Genomic DNA, 26,475 nt, shown 5'->3' with positions numbered 1-26,475 from the left:
AACAGTTCCTGCTGGGAGTGAGCATGCTCTTTGAGGATACCCGCCGTTGTAGATGCTCTGTAGGGAGGGCAGTGGGGTCCTGGTGATCTTCCCCGCAGTCTTCACCACTCTCTGCAGGTGTTTGCCGTCCACAACAGTAGTGTTGCCTTACCACAAGGTGATGCAGCTGGTCAGGATGCTCTACACAATGCAGATCCTAGGTGACATGCCTAACTCCCTGATCGTCCTCAGAAAATACAGCCGCTGTCTGGCCCCCCTAACCAGCTGTGTGGTGTTAAGTGTCCATGTGAGGTCCTCACTGATGTGGATGCCCAGGTATTTAAAGCTAATCACCCTCTCTACTTCCTTCCTGTCCACGATCATCTCCTTGGTCTCGTCCGTGTTGAGGGTGAGGTTGTTGGCCTCACACCATAACACCAGACTGGCCACATGCTTCCTGTAGGCCCCTTCATCCCCACCAGTGATGCATCCTATCACTGCGGTGTCATCTGCAAACTAGCAGTAGTGGGTCAGCAAATAAACACTTTGTACATAGCATAAATAGAATCCAATATATACATAGTGTATATATACAGTGCACAGTGTGCTATAAACAATAACAATAATAATATATACAACAAAACAGTAGAGAGAGCAGAGTTCTCAGTCAGGCAAAGGTGAGAGAGTTATTATATACAGTGATGGATTGTGGCAGGAAAGATTTCCTGTATCTGTTGCTACGACAGCGAAGCTGAAGCAGCCTTCTGGAGAAGGTGCTCTGCTGTCTGTACACTGGCCACCACAGACTGATAAAAGATCTCCAACATCTTGCTGCACACGTTGAAGGATCTCAGCTTCCTCAGGAAGTAAAGTCTGCTCATCCCCTTCTTGTAAACAGCTTCAGTGTTAGATCTCCAGTCCAGTCTGTGGTTGATGGTTACACCCAGGTACTTGAAATCCTCCACCGCCTCCACATCCTTTCCCAGAAAGCACAGAGGTTGGAAAGCCGTCATCCTCTTCTTCCTGAAATCTATCACCATCTCTCTGGTCTTGCTGATGTTCAGCCGCAGGTGATTCTGCCCAGTCCACTTCACAAAGTTGTCTACCAGTGCCCTGTACTCCTCCTCCTGTCCCACACTTATACACCCAACAACAGCCGAGTCGTCAGAAACTCTGTCCAAAGGTGAAAAGCCACAAAGGTTATTTTTTTCAAAATTCTGATTGGGCAGAGTGCAGTTTGGACTGCAGGCAAAGAGATCTAGTTGGGTGTAAGTGCAAGGTATAGGGCATTAAGAAAACACAGTGTGCCTAAAAAACACATGAGATTACATTTTCTTTTTCAAAACATGAAATGAAATACGTCATGGAATTTCATTTGTTGTCCTTAGGATGAAGGGACCTTGGTGACCTCTGGACTTTTCTCCAAGACATTTCTACTTGTCCATCACTTATCTAAGCTGCACTGACAGAATCTCTTGTAAGGTTTAATGCAGTACAGTCTAATAAAATGGTGACACCTGGTGGTTAGACTTATTTACTGCATTGTCTGTTACACCTCTATGGCCATACTGCCAAGTATGTCAGAAAATAAGAATCACCTTTATTGGCCACACTGAAAAAAGTATAACATTGCTCAAACTTAAAAAAAAAAAACCATGTCCAGATATCACATCTAAAATATTTGACTTCACAGAATCTAGACCGAGTAACTTCTTATGACCTGATTATTTTATGTTGATGTAAACAATACTGCACTTGACTCAACATTAATTCTTTGCCTTGATCCAAATGAACATTTTAGTTATTGAACTACTACTGCTACTACTTTTGATACCACTAGTAGGACTAATACCCTGTGTGGTGCCATGTCCCCTCCTGAGAAGTGCAGATGTGCCTTTGAGCATTCAGCTTTTTTATACTTTTGTACAAATTCAGTTTGTGAAATATTCTTTTTAAATATTAAGCTTTTGTATACTGTTTTAGCATCAGGGCAGTATTCACACAATTTGGCTGGGACCCTGTATGAACCAAGAATGGAGTGTGGACTGGTGGCTGGACAAATGCCAGTTCACCTCCAAGGCACTGCCGATGTGCAGTTGAGCATTCAGTGTTCTCACAAAGCTAGCCTCTGATTGGCACTCACAGAGCTGACCTGCACAATTTCAGCCTTTTAATATTCTTTTCAAATTGTAAGCTTTTTTATATTTTTGCACATATTCAGCTTTTTAATATTATTTTCAAATATTCAGCTTTTTCATATTTTTGCATATATTCAGCTTGTGAATATTCTTTTCAAATACTCAGCCTTTTCATAATTTTGTACATTTTCAGCTTTTTTAATATTCTCTTCAAACACCCCCCCCCCCCCCCACCACACACACACACACACACACACACACACACACACACACACACACACACACACACACACACACACACACACACACACACACACACACACACACACACACACAAACTAGTATATGCATGTATGTATATATGTATATATATAAAAAAGAAAAAAAATATATATATGTGATAATGAGCAGCGCATTAGAATCAGGTGTGTTGGAGCAGAGAGAAACCTAAAACATGCAGGACAATAGCTCTCCAGGAGCAGAATTGGACACCTCTGGTCTATCATGTACTACTACAGCCTTTTTTACTACTACTACTAGTCAACTTCTGCTATTACTACTTTTGACCTTACCGGCTGTACACCAAGTATCGGAGCAGGTAAAAAGTTAAGCCCACATTTATGGCGCACTCACACTGTCCTTCTGGTCGGGGCCAAAACCGTTTTTTCAGCTAAAGCCTAGTACCTTCAAGCAGTGTGAGTGCAACCGTTCCGCGCATAACTGCGGCCAGCGGGCCCGCTTGAAAGAGGTGGGCTTTAGCAGAGCCGTTTGCACATGTACGAGCATGAGCGTGCGCACGTGTACGAGCATGAGCACGAGCCCTACGGCAGTAGCGTTATGTCCGCCTGTTCAGACATGTAAATAGAAGGACGGACCATGCACGGACATATAACAACAACAACAATGGCGGTGAAAGGTTCCCGTTGGTGTGATGCGGAGGTGGAGTGTTTACTGCAGATTTGGTCGGATGAAAATATTCAAAAACAGTCGACAAGACGCACAAAAACTCCGAGGTCTGTGGAAAGATTTGTAAACAAAGCCACACACACGCGATCAATGCGTGTGACGTGTTACGGCGTGATGGCGTATGGACAGCAAGAAGCATTGGCCGGCCCTGGCAGTGTGAGTACAAACGGGGCTGGGGCGCGGGGGGGAGAGGGAGGGGGGACAAGTACCCTAAAGCCCGGGTCGCGGTCTGGAAGGACAGTGTGAGTACGCCCTCTAAATTGTCTTGTGGAATTGTATAGTTGTAAATACTCCTATCCGCCAGATGGCGCTGTGCGGACCACGTCCACGGCAGTTGACAAGAATGCATTCTGGTCGCTGACCAATCATCGGTGACCAGCAGAAGTTTGAAAAGGAAGCGGGTCCCGCGGCAAACGGAGTGGGATTTTTCCTGGGGAAATAATAATAATAATCAAATAATGATTACAGATAACGCTATCAATCATGGAAGTGCGTAAGACAGTTAAACTACGTTTGAACGAGTCTCGTCGATCACCGCTGATACGTTGTAAGTGCGTTCAGTTAGCAAAAGCGCGAGCTATCTGACGGATGTTAACGTTGGTCTCGTCGCGGTTAGTGCCGTTAAATGCCTTTGAACACGCCTTTTGTCCGCAGATATAGCAAAGCTGGCTCATTATTAGCATAGTTAGAGCTGTAATTTCAAACATGAGGGACCGGAGTAAGCCGGTATTTATGAATACATACGGTAAGGAGAGGCGAAAGCTGTCCGCCTGGATCTCACCTGATAACCGCAAGCAGGCCTTCGACAGCACCCTCTCGACAGACGGGGACATGCCCGTGTTTGAGCCCGCTAATCCTGCCAAGATCAGGTACGTTCAAGTGAAGGAAACAGGAGTCACTTAAGGGCTACATGGCTAAATACTCTGTGTTTTTTTTTTTAATGGCTTTCTTCAAGTTAAGTTTTAGCCTGACCTGATATTTTGCTTATCCCAGATATGTCGATAACGGTACATGTATCAGCTGAAACAGCACATGCTGTATGTCAGCTGATAATCAACGCAACAGAGTAGAAACAATGCAGCTATAATAATAAAAATAACTTTATTTATACAGCATCTTTAAAAATGTAAGTTTACAAAGTGCGTTGACAGCAAGAGCAAAGGCAAAAGCGCATTTATAATCAACAGGGCGAGATAAACAAGAGGACACTTTTTTAACAGTAAAAACAACAAAAAAATAATAAAAAAGTATATAATTAACAGATTATACGGTAAAAGACAGTGAAGAGACAATACAATAAACACATTAAAAGACGACACCACCTAATAGCAGGTCTATAAAAGTCTTTTAAGAAGTGATTTAAACTAAGACACTGATTCAGCATGCCTTAGATCTGTGGCTGTGTTTGCCCACCACAGAGCACTGAAGTTTCTCAACTGTAAAATCTCCAGCTCAGTCCTTTACTAACCCAATTTAAAGGCTCCTTTATCAAAAAATGTGTTCATGTTAAGTGATGATTATGTAAAAAAAAAAAAAGAAATAGGAGAATATTGGCCAATATATCATTATCTAAAGTTTAAATATCTGTATCTGCCTCAAAAATCCGCCTCGAATCTGGCTCTTCGTCGAGGAACCTTGGCATGATCTGCATTGAAGGGTGGTGCATTATGTACACAGTTTGCTAGACACAGAGAAATACACAACAAACCATGTCACTCTGTGGACTAGTATATTTCATTTTTCAAAAATAAGTTGATGAAATACACAAGACAACCATTCTATGTCGATTTAAAGCTTATCCTGACCTACTTTCTCTCATGTTTGATATCGTATCTTTCCTACCTTTAACATGTTTATCTGTTTTCTTGTTGCAGAAAGAGGAGGACTAGTGTTGCTCGTCATAGATCAGTGCGTCCTGCCAAGAAAAAGGCCATGTTGTGTCTGGCTGAGAAGAGCAGTGATGAGGAGAATATCCCCTTTCCTTCCTGTCCTCAGTCCATTCAGCAGAGCAAGGCAACCAGGTCTGTGAATACACATTCAGTTAGCCATTTTAGCTGATCATTTGTTATATCATTACTAGCGATCGACCGATATGTGCAATTTTTTTTTTTAGGGCTGATGCCGATACCAATTTTCTTTTCAGCAGCCTTAGCCGATTTTTGAAGCCGGTATTACTTTGCTCCCTCAATTTATTTCATAAAAATGACGCAATGATGATAACAAATGTTACGAGTTTCAATTTAGAAAAAAAAGGGAACATTTATTGAACTTAAAAAAGGCGTCTCCAGCAACACAGAGCTGCTTGTGTATGCCTGTCTGTAAATAGTGCCGGGAAAAAATTATTGGCAAAGCAGAAGCCTGCATCGGCCGATATGATACACCTTAAAAAAATGTATCCTTCTATCACTAACCATTACTATGCATTTCGTTATAAGTCAACACAGCAGAGACAAAATATATTGTATCATTTAGTGTCTTAATGTTTTTTCCTGACCTACTTGCTCATGCTCTGTATCCTGGTTTGTTTTAACCTGTTCTTTATTATCAGAGCGAAGAAGACTACTGGTAGAGCCCGTCCTGCCAAGAGAGTAGCTGCTAGATGTCTGGCAGACACCAGCAGTGATGAGGAGACCATCAGACCCTCTCCTCCCTGTCCTCAGCCTGCTCAGCAGAGCAAGACAACCAGGTCTCTGCACAAACAAGCATGAGCAAAACACATTATGAAAACGCAAATGTCTGCATAGAATAGAATAGAAATTCTTTATTGATCCCAAGCTGGGAAATTTCAGTCATTTTTCAGAGAGTTTTGTGGTGGTGGGGGGTGGGGGGAAAGACAGGAGGAGGTTAGCTACAAAAAACACAGGGTTGTCAGGCAAGAAAGTTTAACTTTGCCCAACTTTTGCTTCACTGTAACATCATCAGGCGTGCTGCATTGACCAATCTATACATGGAAATGCACATTTCTGTTGGATTGCTTTGGAACATGAACGTTATTTACGTTAAAACTGTTGCTACCAGAGTTGTAAAAGCCTGTCTTGTCTTTTAGTATTATAAACCCACTGTTTAGCCTTTGAACGTATTAATCTAACATCACAGTCTCCCGCATTGATTTCTTGCATAACCGTTTTCACTCTTAATTAAATGTCCTCAGTTATAGCTATAACCATTACCTTTCTTTTCCTCTTCTTTTTCTCAGTTGTAATCTTCCTTCTGCGGGCCGCTTTGTAACCCGCCGCAAATGTCCTGCTGCCACCAAATCCAAACTCCCAAAAGCAACATTCAAGGCACTCAACTCTTCAGATGACTTTTCTTCTGGAGCCTTTTGTTCAAGCAAGATTCTTCGGCCTTCTAGGAAGAGGAGGGCTCCACCCGTATTTGTGGTATCGAGTGCCGAGAGCTCGATAAATGCTGCAGGGACCTCCAGCTTTGCCATCAACCCCTTCCGAGAGACATCCCTGAATGAGTCAAAAGATCACAGCCTCGGACCGTGCCACAGGAAACCCATCTTTTGCTCTACACCCTCAGCAGGATCCTTCAGCAAACAGCCACGCCTTAAACCATTATCTACCAATAATCAATCTTACTACCCTCCATCCATGTCATTAAGTTGTATAGGTGCCTTGAGCACATCCCAAGACAATGTGAATTCACCAGGGCAGTCGGGCTCCCCACCGTGTTCTGCACCACCTATTGGACTTCATTCTGAAAAGAAGCTGCAGTCGAGCCGTGGTGAGCAAGAACCAGACCTGCATCACCATGATGAACCTTTTGATGACTTGTTTATGGAGCCCAAGAGCACTAGCCAGAGGGGTAGCTGTAGAGAGGAAGTCAAAAACCATAGTAAAGACATAAAAACCAAGAATGCTGTGGAATTACCAAGTCTGATTCTGCTCTCTGCAGATAACAGTGAAAGCAGCAGCCGTTTAGTGTCTGCAGCAGGAGGTTTAGACTTGCTGATAGAGGCTCTGAAGGACAAATGTTTGAATGAGCGTTCCACAGTGCAGCTGAAAAGATTGGACAACTTGACTTTGTCTCAGCTATGCAGTCAAACAACCTTTTCCTCCTGTTTGGGACAGTTAAGCTCTTGCCACAGCCATAAAACAAATGAACATTCACTGTCTGTCAACAGCTGTCACACGTTTTCCCTTTCACAGTCTTCAGATCCATCACTGCACCTTAATTTATCTGTGACGAACAATAAAACCACTGATTTCAAGTCAGTGAATAGTTTTGATGTTTCTAAACATGCAGCTTCAATGATTGACAGTCAAAGCACTTCAACATCAGCTGAACAGTCATCCAAACAGGAGTCCATGGAGCAGTCCGCATCAGTACTTCATCTCGAATCTACCCACTATAAAGACAGTAGCATTCAGTGCATCACGGACACACAATTACCAAGCAACGGCTCTATGCAAACACTGTTTGCCTTAGCAGTAAAGGACGGCTGTCTTGCTAAGAAATGCACAGTTTGGCTCCAAAAAATGTCTTTGTCCAAACAGAAGTCGGATCCAAACAAGTTTGAAAATGACCATACACATAACTGTGAGGAGCCAGAAGATGTCACATGCACAGGAGAAAACTCTGAGAGAATGATGCCGTCTGTTAGACCGTCGATGAACAACAGCGGTCAGACACAGTTTAATGACCCAGAAACAGAAGAAAAGGCAGCAGTGCTCACAACGATGCTGAAGGACAAATGTCTAACTAACAGAGCCATTGTTGAGATAAAGAGAGTAACTTTATCACAACTGAAAGAAAGTCTGCAGCTCAAAGACGTAAAACTTAAATCACCCACAGATGTGTCAGACTCAGCCACTGATGTCCAGGCAAAGAGTGACACTAATCCCTGTGATGAAGAAATTTCCGCCATGAAAGCCAATAGGAAAAGAAGATGGTCAACTAGCTCAGAAGACAAGATTGCTTCAGACAAAGAAGAGGTTGTAAAGAACTCTTGCAATATTTCTCACAAAGGAAAAAAGCTATCTCTGGCTCCTAAAGAAAAGAAAAAGAGATGCACATCCAAGGACAGACAAGGGGCGACCAGGAAGGCATGTGTGAGCGGACTGAGTGTGAGTCGCTGGAAAAACAAAGACCATGGCAGTACACACGTGTTCAGGAGCAGGACTGCATGGACGGGTGGTAACAAGACCGTGGACTGCAGCATCACCGAGCTGATCTCCCCACAACGCAAACAACCAAGGGTGAGAACAACATGCACACAAACATGACACCGTTTGTTTATAAAGCTCTAAGTAAAAAGAGAAAAAAAACTGTATTAAATTCACACGGCAGTATACAAAAATAGGCGTTACCATGTGGTTATTTCATATTGACTCATAGTTGTCATTGGCATTTTGAGAAATTGGCAACTAATTTTGTATCCTTTGGATGCAAATAGTGGCAAGTAAAAATAGTGACAGAAAACACTCATCTGTGTAGTAGTAGTCCCTGTGGAACCGAGTTATCAGGGATCTGCAGAAATCCCCTGCATGGAGGTTAACATGTCCTTTTGTGTCATCAAGCTCTGCCGAAATCCGCCAAATGACGTGAAACACATCATCCATTTTCCATGTTTAGTTTCGGCAACTAAAAGCTGATGCCTGGTTGCCAGGCTTTGAAAGTTAGTATTGAGCCCTGTATAGAATCTTTATTGAATTACCAGAAAACCGTGATATATAGCATCAAGATGATGAATTTAATTTATGAAATTACCAGTATCAGGATAGAAGACTGGCCATATCACAGACAGTTTTTTATTATTGTTTAGCCATTGTCAGATTAAATAAGAAATTTGAAGACTAAATTTTGGACCATCAAAACTAGCGATGGAACTTTGAACTACATTTTCAGTTCAATGAAAGAACTTTGAGCGGGAAAATGTCAGCTGCATTCCTTTTCAACCAAATGCTGTTCACCTGCAGTATTTAACAATGATTTTCAATGAATTAACTAGAACCATCTAAACAGTACACTTTGATTTTTTGAAAAGAAAATTTGAAAAAAAGAGTTGTTTTTTTATTGCTATAAATACAATAAATAAACTGTTCCCACCTGGGTGAATAAAAACCTAACATTAGTGGAAAGTGGAAAATATTGTGCTGTATGTTTTTTGGACCAAATTAAATGTCTCACACAAACCTATTTTTGATTTAAAGTGGGTATTGTTTTTGATTTTACCACAATCCACCCAGCTGTAAGTATATGTTACCGGTAATTGTTTGGTCACATTTAAAATGGATCACAGGTGGAGATGTGGCGTCTTGATAAACTGTGATAACCATCCTGTGTAGGAGCTGATGGGAACCACCATGAATTGCACCACCCCAATGAAAGCGAGTCGGCTCAACCTCTCTTCTCTGTTGGCTGACCTCACACCTCACACAAACACCTGGAGTCAACTCAAAGCTGCCCTCTCTGTTCATCGCAAGCGCATGGGTAACACACACACACACACACACACAGCAATAAGTTATCTGTCCCTTGCTTGTTTGGGACAATTAACATTTTAGAATGTTATTTTAAATCTGCCTGTTTATTTGCCTTGTCATTCCCTCTCGATAGTGCTACTCACTCCAAGCAGTTCACGTCTGTCAGTGTCAGGCTCACCTATAAATGCAAAGTTGGCAGATGTCAGCCAGGACCTCTTTGCCACACCTTTTCGGACACCGCTCCACAAACGGCCCCGGTCACAGCTTCTGAGCCCCGGTTCTACGGTACAGTAGACATGACAGATTAATTTCTTTGTACTACTTACTTTCTACATGCTTGGTGTTTGACTGTGAATGTGGGTCACCTCCTCCCTCCTGGCTATTGTCACAGGATGCAGATCTGTCGGATCCAGAGAAGGTGTATGCTGAGTGTGGCCAGCAGCGCCCTCTGCCTTGGGAAAAGTGTATACCCCCTCATCGTATGAAACAGTGTGTGAAGATAGGGGAGGGGACATTCGGTGAGGTCTTTTCCACCACCAATGCCTCCGGAGACGTTGTTGCACTCAAAGTATGTGTGTGTGTGTGTGCATTGTGTGTAAGGCGTTGTATGTGTGTGTATATATATATATATACAGTATATATATATTGCATGATTCAAACATATCCATTCGCTCCAGAGCGTTGTTTCTGTCATAGCATATTTTTGTTATGATGCTACGGGTGTGATTATTATTTCGGTTTTATGTTATGCCCTTATTGGATGAGCCTCCTGCCCTGTGTTTATGTTGACAAACTGACAAGTTATATTCATTAAAGCTGTAGTAGGTAAAAAGCAAAAAAAAAAAACTGCCAGCTTTTGAAGTAGAGTGAGACCTCTTCATGCAGCTCTCCATCTCTCCTCTCTGTCCTGAGCCAATAGTTTGTCTGTCAAATGACCTGTGATTTTCTCTCAGGATATGTTCAATGGACATGTGCGTATTCTGCAGTACAACAGTAGCTCTTGTCTTGACAGATCATTCCAGTAGAGGGCAGTGACGAGGTGAATGGAGAGGACCAGAAGACCTTTGGAGAGATTCTCCATGAGATTATTATCTCAAAGTAAGTAGTACACAGAACTAACACTGCATATCACACTTGCTGAGATGCTATAATATAGAGGGGGAGTCGCAAGGTCTCAATGTTTTAATTAAGTGATTATGATGAGAGTCGTTAAACAAAACAGCATTGTGCATTTGTTTTTCTGCCGGCAGGGAGCTGAGCAGCCTGAAAGATAAGGAGCTAAACAAGACTCACGGATTTATTGGACTCAACGAGTGAGCGACTCTCTCTGTTCTTTGTCTTTTTGTCTGTGAGCGTCTCAGTGGTTTTGAATGTTAATTTGATTTAACTTATTCCCTCGTAGTCTCCACTGCGTTCAGGGGTGCTACCCTCCAGATTTCCTAAATGCTTGGGACACCTTCGACCAGCGGAAAGGCTCTGAGAACGACAGACCCGGTTAGTGTTTGTCAACATGTCTTTAACGTGCAGTGGCTGATGGAACTCAACTCTTTGTTTCATACTGGTTATTACCAGATGGTATTTCATTAGGTCTTTTTTCCTCTCTCTCTCTCTCTCTCTGCTTAGATTTCTTTGAAAAAGATCAGTTATTTATAATCCTGGAATTTGAGTTTGGAGGCATCGACTTAGAGAACAGCAATGGAAAGGTAGGCTGATTAATACACCCCCCCTCTGTGTCCTACAGTTTTTTTTAAAGTGATCATATCAATGACTGCTCAAAGCATCTCATGCTCGGACAAGGCTGAAGCTAGCACACTGCAGAGCTTCAGCCCACTTGGTTTATCCGTTTACAACTTCAAGCGCAGGTCTTTTATTTGTATGCCCTGAAAATTCTTCTAAATACATTGCAGTCAAGTATGTCTGCTTTTTAACTTCTAAAGCCCTATTTGGGTGGGATTAGCTTAATGTGGGGACGTGTGGTAAAATAATTTTACCTCAGGAAATCTGTAATACAAATGGCCAATTCGCACAGGATTAAGAAATCCCTGCATTCTACCAGGAGTGGGAGGAGTTACTTGATTTACGTCACCTCCATGTCGCCATGTATGTGCCACGTAGCTTCCTGATATCAGTAAACTAACTAAACACGAAACTAAAGGACTGAGAAAAAAAAGGATGAGTGGAATATCAACATATGTTTTACAGAGGGTCGAATGCAGATGGGATTTGTATTACCTGATTTATTTTTTCTCTGCCTTTTAACAGAAGGTAAAAATTTGGTGGGACTAAAACTGACCTTACTGACCTTAAAAAAAATGACCTTACCCCATGTCCCCAGATTAAACTAATCCTGTCCGAATAGGGTTAGGGACACAAAATGAAGTTCTTGACAGTTTCACTACTCTAGCCAGAGTTTCAAGTACTCAAACAGAACAATAAAACACTACACTCTGCTCTCAATACACTAGATGTAGCTCATTACACTCGCACACGAGCCAGAGACTGCATGCATGAAAAATAGTAGTCTTTTGAATTGAGTCATTACAGTTTAATGTCAGTGAAGTATGTGTGTTGGATACAAGTCGGAGAGATTTTTTGTTTTCTATAGCCTATAAATTGTTTTATTGTGGTGTGAAAGTACAAATTCAGTCTTTAATTCAAGCCTTTATTGTGTTGTCAAGCTGATGTCTTTGGGGGTGGCAAAGAGTATCCTTCATCAGGTCACAGCTGCCTTGGCTGTTTCTGAGCAGGAGCTTCACTTTGAACACAGGTAGAGTACTTTCACACACACTCTCACACACACAAATCATAGCAGCTGTAATTGTCTGCGTGCATCCAGCCTTGGGCACACCGAGCAGGATGAGACCCCATACATATAAAGCCTATAAAATATTCATCACAATTTCCCAAGAGCACACTGAAATTCATAATTTTTTTTCTGACCAAAAGTCCGAAATGCATACCGGTAGTTAATTTACCATTGTTAAGCCTTAGAAAACCAGAATACATTAACATTTGAGAAGCTGGAACTAAATAGTTTTTGCTTCAAATATGACAAAAATTATAAATCGAGCTGCAGACTTAAACCTGTCCCACATGAGATATGTTGGTATGTGCCAGAACAAATGAAATATGAGTTTGGCAAATCTGTCTGTTTTCCTTTCTAGATCCATAGAGCAATCAGACTAATTCATGAAATAGTGTCACCACAACTTCGATTTATTATTATTATTATTATTATTATTGTTCTATTATTGAATAAGGACACAAAAACAGCTTCCATAACCTACATTTATAATAAAATTGAACTTGCAGTGCACAACCAGATGTGATGTTAGAAAAGAAACTGAAACTTTTGTATAGTTTCTACACATTAAATGTGTTGCTTGATCAACTTGAACTTTATATCAGGTGGGAAATGTCGTATTTGTTTTTAATCGTGTTGTGAGCCAATCCAGTGACGCAGTTGGGTGTGTATGTGGTGTCAGTGTGACGGAGGAATTGTTGGTGTCTTGTAACAGCAACTTTATCCCCCTGTGCTCTTTACTGCAGAGATCTCCACTGGGGCAATGTGCTGGTCAAAACAACCAAGCAGAAGACAGGGAGCTTCCTCCTGAACGGAACAGCCCACTCTCTAGAAACTAAAGGGGTGCTGGTCCACATCATTGATTACTCTCTCTCCAGACTAGAAATCGGTCAGCAGTTCTTGTTTTTTACATCTTCCTCTTGTCATATTATGTAGACACAATATTTAGCCCTGTTTAAATCACGAAAAGTAACAAAAAGCCTATGCCTTGTTCTCTACAGATGATCTGACGGTGTCTTGTGATATCTCCAAGGACGAGGAGCTTTTCATGGGCCAGGGAGATTACCAGTTTGATATCTACAGACTAATGAGACAGGAGAATGGGTCAGTCTGTGCATTTATGTGTCTGTGCCAAATTCAGAAACATGTGTTCAATGTTACCCTGTGCCATAAGGGAGTATATTAGGACTATACTATATATTATTATTATTAAAAACATATAATAAGAGATGAATGTGCAGCATAACAGGGACAAAATTGGGTTTCTTATTGATTCGGCTTTGACTTGTACTTCGTCCAGAAGTACAAGTCAGATGATTGGTTTAGAACTTCCAAACTTTTCTTAATGAATAAAGTAATTTGAGCTGCTATATAGATACTGTGAAAGTATCAAAACGCTCAATCCACTGAGAAATGCAAACAGCTTGTAAACGATCTAAGGGATTAGGGGTTGCTGCAGTATTTGGGCTACAATCAGAAGTATATAGGACACTGTGGCGTGGACGTGGTCCAGCTTTGCTTTGAGCGTTGAAATGGAGGCTTTGAGATCAACGGAGAGGGCTGTACAGTGCTCCTCCAATAAGTTAATGGCCGCCATGCAAATCTCGCCACCTGCCTCCTCTGCTGGGCTAGCCTTCGCCCCCTCGTCTTTTGCAATCTTTCTGGTCGCATGCGTCAATATATTTAGGTGGTTTATCTGTCAAACGAGACTAATTACTATTGTAGTGACTTTCAGGGGCCTGAAACGTAAAAATGATCAGAATTGCGGAAGCAAGACTTGACCTTTGTCTACTCCATCTCAGCCAAACCAGAAGTCCCGAAAATGAGCCATTGAACTCAACTGTCATTATCAGTCTTCATTATCATTCATTCATCTCAGAGTTATTGTGTTACTGATTTATAATCTTTATATTATATCAACCATTTTTTGTCTCAGAAACAACTGGAGTGACTACCATCCCCATACCAACGTGCTGTGGCTCCACTACCTCTGCTCCAAGCTGCTTTCCATGAAGTACCGGGGCTCAGGGCGGAGGGGTGCCAAGGGCATGCGAGAGGAGCTCACTCGTTTCTATGACAACGTCCTTCAGTACAATTCTGCCAGTGATGTGCTTCAAAACTGCCCCATGTTTCAGTAGTATGTGTGGACGTTCACACAGTTTGTTTGTTTTTTTAGTATGAAGAAGGTTCAAAATATGTGGCTCTTCAGTCTTCAGGTCATCCTTGATGAGCTCTGACAAAGACGGTTATTGGTCTGAAGGCCACTTAACGTACAGTTTATACAGAACTGTCAAGTGACAAAGGTTATTAAAGTGACCATTTGAAAGTAACATATTCATGTGTTTTACATTTTTAAGCTTATTTATGCCTGTTCTTGAAGGTGCTCTACTCAAAATACTGAAGAACAAAGTTGGCTGGGCTTGCCTCCACACGGCTCTCACCAATACTAAAAAAAAATGTTTTTCACAGCCACCTGCACTTGCATGCACGTCTGGACCGATTATCACAACAAACAGAAGCTCGGATTACAACACAGAGGTAGAAGGGCTTAATTTTCCTCTCAGGACACCGTTACTCCACTTTATCTTTACATAGCAAATAGTTGTTTGCTGCTGTATTAATGCTCTGAATATTAAGCACAGTGCCTCATTCCTTTTTTTTTAACTGATCAGGTCCACTTGTCATTTTTGTGTATTCTGAATACATAAATACTGTAAATATGTATGCAAACCATGCTTAATAAATGTGACACTATCTGAAAGTGGGATTGTGATCACAAGTTTTAGATTCGTTAAGTGATTTGTTGAATGACAGGAAATTAGTTTCCAACTGTTTTTTATAAATAAACTAATTAATTTATTAGCCGAAAATGCCAAAGTCTCTGGTTCTAGCTTCTCAGATGTGAAGTGATGCTGCTTTTCTGTTTTCATTCAGCATCATCATAAACTGAATATATTGGGGGTTTATTCTGTTCGTTGAACAAGCAATTTGAAGACATTTAATTTAATTAATAAAATGTTTTTCAATTTTCACAGATTACTAATGAATGATAATGAAAATAATCCGCAATTGCTGTCCTAATCAGACACAATATGGGGACCTGTGGAATTCCAGATAATTTGTAGACATCTCAAAATATCAAAATTGTAGTGTAATACACAATTCTGATCATTTCTTTACAGTTTACGGGCAAACCTTCTGTTTTGGTGTGTAAAACTAAAGTCCACAAAATACACTGGTGTGCAAAAAAGTGGTTCCCCCTAATCAAAATGATTATCCAAGAGAAAATCACCTAACCTGGCCTCTGCATGGTACAGAGAGGTAAGTTGAACGCATTTCTTTAAATTTCAAAGCAAGACTACTTAATAAAAATAAATACATTTACAGTTTCCAAATTATTTAAAAAAAACAAAAAGGGAATGGCCCGTACAAAGTTAGGGAACCCTTTCAGATTACTCTGTTACTTTTGACGGGCGCTATAATGGTAATTTGGGTAATTTTAACATAACCTTTGCATAGATGTGATGAAATAGTTTGAATGGTCAGGTATTTTGTTTTTTTGAATTAGCCCAGAACAGACTTTCCCAACTGGATATTTCATCAATTTTAAAGAATTTTTACTATGCGATATAAAATGACACAAACCGCATACGTCATATACAGGAAGTCCATCTCGAGCAGGTGCCACCTATAATCACATACTTCTGATAAAAAAATGTGCATATAATCTTGGTCTTTTCTTTGTTACACCAGTGCACACGAAGAAGCGGTTACAAAAACAAAATATTTTATTCAATTTTGTTCATTAAGATTATCATACATTTTTGCATTGAAACAAGCTTCATTTTGGTATGGTGAGTCGTGTGTGTCTGTTTTGACGAGGATCTTGATTGAATACGTTGAATGCTTCCATTCTCGAAGAGACACTTGGTTTTTGATATCAAGAAATGTATGTTTGCCGGGAATAACCGTGTGATGAGATTAGAGCAAAGGCTGCATTTTAAAAAAGGAAGACTGCTTTAAAAAAAGAAACAGAATCATTCCAAACTATACAAACAAGATCCGGCAGACCTATGTTCTGAGAAGAGGTCAGGCATGTGTTTGAGAAGCACTTTTTGGTTGAGCTTTGAGGCAATGTTTGAGATGGCCTTGCTGGTGATGAGCCCATTTGTGTGTTGATGTGGTTATGTCTGTGTGTGTGTGTGTGTGTGTGTGTGTGTTTGTGTTTGTGTGTGGGGGAAGCAAACAGATGTGTATAAGAAGCAATGAACTGTATATGAAGAAATGTACAGCTGCTGTGTGTGTGTGTGTGTGTTTGTTTGTTTTTGTGCTTAGAACGAGAAGTATTTGGTGAACCACTCCTGTTTGAGCCCCTCTGTCCCCCTCTGCTCCAGATATGGGCCCCTACAAAACACAGAAGAAACACATACATTGACTTTTTTTAAAATCATAATTTATATATCATTATGCTATTGCTCCGTGCATTGTGGTTATTTTAAAAATTAGGTAGATAAATAGACAAAGGGAAAGCTGCACACTCTTAACTCTGATGCATTTATTTCAGTTCATTTTCTTCTGGACAAGACACTGCAGTCACCTGATTGGAAGACAGGTGTTACAGATCAGGCCGATCGAAGGCCTGGAACCAATTAAATGTATATCACCATGCGTGTGAATATGTATGAGCAAGAGTTAAATTGGGGGCGCTTCTAACGTCTTCAACAATGTACAGTATATGTACACATATACATACTGTATACAGTATGTCATCAAGATAAGACAATAATGCGTCCAGGTTACAAGTGTGCAAAAAAGTTTCTTAGAAACTTATAGAGGTTTTGTGTATTTTATTTATTTTGCAGTTGTCGCCTTCCATTTTATGTAGATTTAGTTTTCACAGAGTAATTTGGAATATGTTTAGAATACATAGTATCATTATGTTAATTTGAGCGTTAATATTGAATTGAAACATTATGTGGACATGTTTTTGGTTTCATGTGTCTTAGGGCGCACTCACACTGTCCATCCTTACCGTGCCTAAGCACGCTTCACGGCTAAAGTCTAGTTCGTTTGAACAGTGTCGAGCAGGAGCGTGTGCACGTGTACGAGCACGAGCACGAGGCTTACGCCGGTTCTGACGTCATTTTATGTGCGCCTGTTTAGACATAGAAAAAAAGAAGGACAGACCATGCGCGGACATTTAAAATAATGGCTGCGAAAGATTCACGATGGTGTGATGCGGAGGTGGAGTGTTTAAGTGTTTACTGCAGATTTGGTCGGATGAAAACATTCAAAAACAGTTGGACAAGACGCACAAAAACTCTGAGGTCTATGGAAAGATTTGTAAACAAAGCGACGCATCGCAATGACGTCAATCAATGCGTCTGGCGTGTTACGGCGTGATGACGTATAGGCAGCAAGAAGCATTCTGCCAAGGCCGGGTAGTGTGAGTACAAACGGGCCTGCGGTGGGAGAGGGGGGGGGGGCAAGTACCCTAAAGCACGGGGCACGGTACGGATGGACAGTGTGAGTGCGCCCTTAGGTTCATATATCTCATCATGAAGGAGGCATTTTGCCTAAATATCGATCTTTTATTGGAGTTATGAGTGTGTGGCTTTTCCTTTTTAGAACATCACAGCCAAGATTTTAAAATGTTCGTACCTGATTGATTGGGCTTGCAGGTGTGCATGTGGGTCCTGGCAGGAGGGCGACACGTAGCGGATGCCCGTCTGTGGCGAGGGACAGACGGGGAGCGGGGCAGTGGGCGCCGGGGTGGGAGGGATGCATGAGGTCCGGGATCTGGTGGAGCGAGGGATGGAGGGGGAGGAATGTTGGCTCAAGGAGAGGGAGGTGTGCTTGTGTGGAAGAGAGGAAGTGGAGTAGTGTTGGGAGGTTTGAGGTTGGGAGGTGGACTGGTGGGGGAGGGTTGAGGAGGAGTGCTGATGGACGGAGGAGGAGGAGGAAGACGATGAGGAAGAGGGGGGTATGAAAATGCTCCTGTCGTAAGTACCGGCGCTGGGGTTGCTGGTGACACGAGTAGGAGACTCCTCATGCTTCCTCTGTCGGGAGGACAAAGTTGTGCATATGTTTAAGAACCAGCATAGATATGTTTGTGTAATAATTATATTCAAAATGGAGTTTGGTCATTATTCAAGTTTGTCCATTTTATTTAATGATCATATCCACACGATGAAACTACTTTTATTTTCTCACTTAGAGTCAGGTTGGCAGATAATGCTCCAAATTTGATATGTTCTCTAACTGCTAACAAAACACTAACAAACACAGAAGGTTGCAGATATCCTGTACTTTGTTACCAGTGAGATCCGAGCTGAACACAGCATCCACGAGATTTTGGGTGGAGTTAGTAAATGTGCTAAAATAGTATACTGTGGTACGTATATAGAGTGGGTTATGCAGCAGGACATATTCCGAAGCACACCAGCAAGTCCACCTCTGAATGGCTCAAAAAACCCCAACTGAAGGTTTTGAAGTGGCTTAGTCAAAGTCTGGACTTAAATCTGATTGAGATGCTATGACATGACCTTAAACAGGCTGTTCATGCTCGAAAACCCTCCAACGTGGCTGAATTCAAACAATTCTGCAAAGAAGAGTGGGCTAAAATTCCTCCACAGCGATGTGAAAGACTCATTGCCAAACCCTTGATCGTAGTTGTTGCCGCCAAGGGTGGCACAACCAATTATTAGGTTTAGGGGGCAATTCTTTTTTCACATAGGGCCAGGTTGGTTTAGCTTTTTTCCCTAAATAAATGAAATCATTTAAAACCTACATTTTGTATATTCTCAGGTTATCTTTGTCTGATATTACAATTTGTTTGATGATCTGAAACGTAAGTGTGACAAAAAAGGAAAGAACAGAAAAAATCTGTAAGGGGGCAAATACTTTTTTACAGCACAATTTATATATATGTCCAAAGTCAAACACATAGTTCAATATTAAATCATTAAAATTATTTTAAAGGAGCCAGATTTTCATTCTTAGAAACAAATCACACAAGGCTGTATCTTTACTGGCCAAGTCATTAGTTTATGTTTTCACATTATTAGTAGTAATTAAAGGCAGTGTAATGGATGCTTTACAGAGGGGAAATGTCTTTTGAGCGGGAAGTATGTCAGTCAGAAGCTCCAGCCCAGTGAACCCTTCTGGCTGGAGGGAGGCTAATTATGATGAATACATTATGTGCAGGGGCAGAACAGACTCACCCTCATGGTTGGCGTGCCGCTCCCGGGGCGGGACTTGCTGTCACGAAGCCTGAGGGTGCTGTTGTCCCCAGCAGCAGGAGGGTGGAGCTGCAGCTGATGCCTCTCTTCCTGCAGGGAAGGAGGATGAGGAAGGACTTTCATTGGCCTCATTCACAGTTGGTGTTGGTGTTGTGTTGGCGTTCTGTCTGGAGGGTGTACTTGTTTGCTACTCTGCCTCATGCTACGCAGATGGCGGACACAGCACTCTGGCAGAGGAAACTTTAAGATTTTTTTTTCTTACGCATACATGACCACTGATGATTAATGAAGATGTTCAATTAGGTTGAGTGGTTGAAATGCCCCAGTTTTACATTGGTAAAAGATCAGTGCATACTAGTGTACTCACTGATACCGATAATACCGATAATACTGATAATATTGATAATACCGATAATTATGATTACCAATACCAACATTTTGGGCAGTATCTGAGGTATTTTCCGAATCTGGTATTGGTATCAGAACAACTCATATCATAAATAAGTCATAGAGTGTGTTCTATACCTAGTCTGTAAAGTGTCCTGAGATAACTTTTGTTATGATTTCCTCTAATCCTAACAACTATGCCACCAGGACACCCCCAGACCTACCTAGAAGTGCTCAGATTAATGGAAACTGAGCAAACTAGATCTGCTCCTGAGGACTGTCTGTGTGGTGCGTTCAAAAGCTGCACAACAAGCAAGGAAGTGACCCTTGAGTTAAAATAAAAAAACCAGGAACGGAGTTTTACACATGCACTGCAGACCTGAAATGATTCCATTGATTTTTGCCAATAACGTTTTGTTTTGTTTAAGCATGGTATGGAGAAATGTTTATTTTGTTTTTTAAAATAGTATCATATGAAAGTTTAAAATTCTGGTATCATGACAGCTTTACATTAAACAGACTTTACTCTGCCACCTCCCTCGTGCAAAGTCTGTGTAATGTCTGACTGAGCCCATGAGTGAATAGAGCAAGTGGGCAGGTGATGATATTTCATGCGGCTCACACGAAACCGGAAGAAAAAAAAACTATAAAAAAAGGGTGATTTTCATGAAGATGCCAATTAAAAGTGACTGAAAAGACGATAAGATTCTGGAAGTTCTGTCAGGATGGCCCGATGCCGACGTTGTCAGACAAATTCAAGGAAAAACAAGAGATTGGGTTGTTTATATACAATTACAAACTGCGTGGCTACCGTGTAATCCGCGTCATGTCCTGCCTCCTGCACACTCTACCTGGCACCACCCCTCGACAAAAAGTAAGGTCAACTTTTGATAATGTCCACACCTGATCTGTCGGACATTGTCTGGAGTTCATTTAAGAAAACAACACTAGTTAGGGGGATCAATTAATTCAGGGTTTTGTTGACAATAAAAACAATAAAATATCACAGGAGAGCAGTTCCACAGGTGAACAAGTGAGCCTGTAAGGCAGGGGTGTCCAATCCTGCTCCTGGAGGGCCACTGCCCTGCATGTTTTAGGTTGCTCCCTGCTCTAACACACCTGAGTGTAACGATTATCAAACCTGTGACAAGCTTCAGCTGTTTGATAACAAAAGCGCGTGTCTCACCACTAATCGTTTAATGAGCTGGTCTCTCTCAGTCAGTCTCTCCTGAAGTCTCCCCAGATGCAGGTCATCACATCGAGGCTCCCTCCTCCTGCACCGTTCCTCCCGCTCACGTAGTCTGCAGTTAAATCATATACACAAACACACACACACCTTTCTCACATACCCGTCCTTCACTTTAAACTCTGCACGCTGTATCTCCACGTGTCTGTCCTCTACTCACTCATTCTCCAAAGCCACTATGCGAGCCTGCAGGTGCGTCTGTGCGCTGCTGTATTCGGACACCAAACTCTGCATCTCCTTCTTGTGCTCCCTCTTGATCTCCTCCACCTCGTCTCTCCGTTTGTCCTCCTCCCTTTCCTTCTTCTTCTCCTCGTCCACCTCCTCTTCTTTCACGTCCTCCTCTTTCCTCTCCTCCCAGTGTTTCTGTGACTCCTCCAGTTTTTCCATCTCCACCCTAAGTTTCTCCACTTCTTCCTTCAGGCGTTGTGCTTCTTCTTCAAGCTGGGCGTCTCTCTTTTTCCGCAAATCTACGACCTCCTCTTCTTTTTTCTCCTCGGCTTCAGGATTCTCCTGCACTGACCTGATAAGGGACAGAAGATACAAGATAGAGATGGAAATAAAGGAAGTGGCCTATTTCATTCAATAAAACAATTATGATAAAAAGGGATCTTAAAAAATGGCTGAATCATCACTGACGGAAATACCACTGCTAATTTGGCCCACTTTTTGCTGTACTATTTATGGTTTCTGTACACTATCTGCTAATTTTCAAACTAATTTCAAATATACACATTAGAAGTGCACATGTATAATACATTTTTAAAGTAAAGCTGAAATCGGACTGAAGACCCGACAGCAAATAAACTGACTAACTTTTCACCCCTTCTGCAATGTGAGGATTCTTCGTCTTCTATGATAGTACACCAGATATAATGAAATAATCAATCATCGTCTTGTGTTTAGGGAAACCAAAAAATAGCAGCAGTTGAACCAATAATGAGAACAATTGCAGCCCTGAATGTCAATATCATTAATGGTAAAATAACTACGCCCACTTCCTTCCTTCCTTACCTTTCCTTTAACTGCTTCTTCAATGCTGCATTTTCTCTCTGCAGCTCCAGCATGGCACAGCGGCTCTCATCCAGCTGTCGCTCAAACACCTGATACTGGTTCTGCTGCTTCAGATCCTTCACAAGCGCAAGCATGCTCACATTAGATACACACTGTCAATATCTGCCTTGATTCAAAGACTCAGGGGATAATGTGCTGTGTTGATTTAATTCCAGAGACATGGAGGATTTTATTCATGTGAACAATAAAGATATCGGTTATGAAATGGCTATGATTTGTTTGCGTGCGTGTGTGTGTATGTGTGTGTTTGTGTGTGTGTCTTACCTGTTGCAGAGCCATCATCTGTGTGTGTGCCTGTAGTTGAGCCTGCAGGTCTTCTATCTGCTGCATGTGTCTCTGGGTCATCTGTCTGCTCCACTCTGTGTGCTGCTGGGTCAACTCTGCACGCTGCTTATCTGATATCACACACACACACACACACACACACACACACACACACACACACACACACACACACACACACACACACACACACACACACACACACACACACACACACACACACACACAAACACACAAAAGCACATACAGAAGACAAAATCAATTTGGCCCACTATTACAGGTACCCTTCTGCTGTTGCCATGGTGAAGTGTATCCATGGCAATAGCAACTTCACTGTTGAATTTATAATCTCAATGGGTATTTGTGTGCTCATTTGTCCATGCAGCTGTGTATGAGTTATACAGAACGTGCCGTGTTTGCGTGTGCTAATGCTCATGCCTATGTGTGTGTGTGATACCTAGCTCCAGGTGGTGCATTGTCTGTAGTCTGTTCCTCTCAGACAGCACATCTTCTTTCGCCTGTCTCTCTAATGCCTGCAGAGCCTTCGCGTGACTGTGTCTCTCCTCTCCTAAAGACTGGGTTTGGGGCTCCTCCAACACATTAACACACATGCTGTCCTTTCACAATAGCGCTTAACTGTGTATATGTAACATCGTTAAATGCACACAATCATAGGATCACATTACAGTGCCTCTCTGCTGCAGTACTATCATCAAAGCTGCTCAATTATTCATCACAGAGAAAACCAATGAAAGAGAGTAAATATGATTTCAGTGTACCTGCAGCAGATCCCTCAGTTTCTTGTTTATCTCCTTGGTGTCTTGGACCTCTTTCTTCAGCCTGTCAATTTCGGGGTTGCCATGGCAATCATCTCCTGGGTCCTCCGTCTTTTTTTCCATCTGCATTGGTCAAAGAATCGTGAGCAAAGGATTTTTAAGGCTCTGTGTGTATTAATCCTGAGATAATGAATTTGAATTAAATGTGAGATGTCGCTTTTGTTAAAGAATTTGCAGACTCAGACAAGCCTTCTTAAAATGAATTAATACGACACAGGCTTCATTGTGCACTAAAAACCAGCTTATGGAATTAATTAAAAGTGTACTCCAGCGATTTAGTAGTGTGCTTCCAAATCGATGCAACTGAAATATCCAGACTTTATTCTCTAGTATGACTCAAACTTCAAGACACTGGATGCTACATAATGCAGATAAAAGAATTACACATTTCTTGCCTGGTAAACACCCACATCTTTCTGTTCAACTGTATACAAGCCAAAGCTCAGACACCCAGGTGACATCATCAGGGTTATTTCCTCTGACTCAGAGCCACAAAAGTCATTATTATACAACTGCTTTCACAGGCTGAGAAGTATTTATCATGACTAGTAAACTAATCCTAGTATGTGGAGTTTGAACAGTCAGATATAACTTTATATCCCAAATTAAATGTGACAAATTTCATATTTTCACACATGCCATGCAACCCTGAACTTATACTAGACAATAACCACAGGAGCTGTATGCGAGAACGCAAATGTCCGAATCACTTGGAGCGGAGATTAAACAGACTTTACCCTACTAGCTCTTAAGTGTGTGTAATGTCCGAATGAGCCCATGTGTGGATAGAGCAGCACAGCGAACGTGTGGGAGTGTTGATGACGCTTCGATCATATGCACTGGCCATCAGGTTGTTCGGGAAGTTTCGAGAATGGCCGGTCCATCCCGGGCCGAGCCCGCTGGCGGTCATATTTTAATTTCAGATGCCAGTTACAATCATGAAAGTAATAAAAACAGGTGATGGTACGGCCTCAGCCATTACATTGGCTGACCTGGCTTTCGCATTCCCGCAGACAGTGCAAAACGGAGCTCTGGCCAGGCCGTCAGACTGGCCCCTCCCAAATTGGACTACTCTGCTTTTTGTTAAATCTGATGGGCTCAGCCTAGCCCTCTCCTGGGTCACTTCCCCCCTTTTCTTCAGTGTAAAGGCCAACGTTAGCACTGTCAGCAGCACTGATGAGGCAGGACCAAGACCCAGCAGCTGAGAAATGGCATCAGGCATGTTTGGCAATAATGTGTGTGCATTAAGTCAAAGCAGGTTTTCGAAAAAACATGAAAACACATTTGTTAGGCTATTATAACAATGACTTCCTAAACTCATTAAAATAGGCCTATAATCTAATTTATTTTATTTGTTTGTCTTTTATTTTGTTATTGTCTTTGTATGTAAATGGGTCTACAGTATGCAATCGTGTATTAAAGTTTAGTGACTCCAGTCATGGTGGTGATGATGAGGAGGAAAAAGGTGAAGAGGAGGAGGACAGGCAGGAGGAGTATGGAGCAGGAGGAACCAGATACAGTGAAAGGTACAGTGCAGTGTTCAGGGCTGAATAGGCAATTGTCTTGTGAAAAGAAATACAAATATATGAGGGATGTATGACTATGTTTTAAACTATATAAAACTGAAATTAAGAGAAGATAGTAGGTAGTATTATTATTACTATTAAAATTACTTTAAAAAAAGGTTCTACGTGCGCTTTCATTAAATGCCACTCCATCCCAAAGTCCCGGGCTGAATTTTTGCCCGAGTACATCCCTGATCATATTCATCGTGCAAAACCAAACGAAAACAAACATAGCTGGGTGAAGAAGAAGGGTGATTAACACAAAGATGGTGATTTTTTTATGAACAAATTACAAACTGGCTCTATTGGTGCAGTGAATGCCGCATCATGACCTGCCTCCTGAGAAAACAGTTTAAACGTAATTTTGAAGGTAGCTGAAGGTGATGAATCGTCTCTGATCCTCAACATCTTTTGGGAATAATTGCCAGAAAAGTAATTGACAACTGTTGTTGATAGCCCATTAATTATTTTAGTCTGTTTCAGGCAAAGATGACAAATATTTGCTTGTTCCAGCTTCTTAAATGTGAGGATTTGCTACTTTACTTTATCATATATAACAGTAAAATAAATATCTGTTGCTTTTGGACTGTTGGTTTGCCAACATGAGCATTTCAAAGACATCATCTTGTGCTCTGATGAATTATTTTCTGACATTATTCAGAAAAAAAAGATTCATTAAGAAAATCAATCTAAGCTGCAGTCTACAACAAACCACGAAAGGTATCCTGATCAAAGGAGACATTTGAGAAAAATCTGAACAATTAACTAAACAGCAATTTAGTCTGATTACCAGGATGTAGTTAGATGATTTTAATAGAGAAAATCAGCATACCAGAAGGTACTGAGTACAAGGATCACAGACGTTTACAAGTAGGTTATGAAGGAGACTCACCTGTGACTGCAGCTCACTCAGTTCACTCTGCAGCTCCGATATCTGGGTCTGCAGCTCCTGCTCTCTGTTCTGCCATCTCTGTTCGCTCTCAGCAACGGCGGCATTCATCTCTATCCTGAACTCTGCTCTGAGACGATCCTCACACTCTGCCCTGGAGGCATGCATCAGAACAAGAAGTGAGGCAGAGTTAACCTACATGCAAATGTACTATTTATTTCTCCTTGCTACATCCCAGTGTGTACTCATTTATAGTGTCTTGCACTTCTTATTTTAAGTGGTGTTTCATAGACATGGTAACCTGATTATTTCTCACTTTATTTCATAAATTACCATATAAATGCAAATCTGGTTTTCTGTGTCAAGTGGAGTTGTATTTGGAGGCAGTAGATGGCGGTCAACGCGCCCCAGTTTGGAGAAACAGGCAGGAGGAGACGTTAAGTAATGTACTTCTGTGGATGGCAGCAGTAATATGTATTTTTGCCATCTAAAAAAGAGGCTTGCCACCCTATAGGGCTGTGACATTTGCCCAAAAATCCTATTTGAAGTTAATTTGTTTATTAATATTAATATTCAAGTATTTGTTAATAATATTTTGACCATTAAATATCCTCAGTAAGACCTATATTTGTATCAAATTA

General features: G+C 41.5%; 1 protein-coding gene across 2 annotated transcripts in view; it reads right to left on the bottom strand.

The window, feature by feature from the left end:
* Positions 1-16,126: 16,126 nt before the first annotated feature.
* Positions 16,127-26,475, bottom strand: part of fam184b (family with sequence similarity 184 member B) — a 29,518-nt gene continuing 19,169 nt past the window's right edge. Inside the window, exons 9-18 of one of the 2 annotated variants that reach the window (XM_083927173.1) lie at positions 25,838-25,988; positions 23,324-23,443; positions 23,002-23,134; positions 22,527-22,657; positions 22,203-22,318; positions 21,352-21,711; positions 21,132-21,258; positions 19,541-19,648; positions 17,979-18,376; positions 16,127-16,721 (exon numbers count right to left, since the gene is read on the bottom strand). In XM_083927173.1, the coding sequence (XP_083783299.1) occupies positions 16,649-16,721; positions 17,979-18,376; positions 19,541-19,648; positions 21,132-21,258; positions 21,352-21,711; positions 22,203-22,318; positions 22,527-22,657; positions 23,002-23,134; positions 23,324-23,443; positions 25,838-25,988 (1,717 nt within the window). In that variant the 3' untranslated portion in view covers positions 16,127-16,648. The remainder of the gene's footprint in view (positions 16,722-17,978; positions 18,377-19,540; positions 19,649-21,131; positions 21,259-21,351; positions 21,712-22,202; positions 22,319-22,526; positions 22,658-23,001; positions 23,135-23,323; positions 23,444-25,837; positions 25,989-26,475) is intronic. The other variant, XM_083927174.1, reaches the window with a different exon arrangement.

This window comes from Echiichthys vipera (assembly GCF_963691815.1).
Source record: "Echiichthys vipera genome assembly, chromosome: 2".
NCBI classification, from domain to species: Eukaryota; Metazoa; Chordata; class Actinopteri; order Perciformes; family Trachinidae; genus Echiichthys; species Echiichthys vipera.
This window is presented reverse-complemented; position numbering and strand designations above follow the sequence as displayed.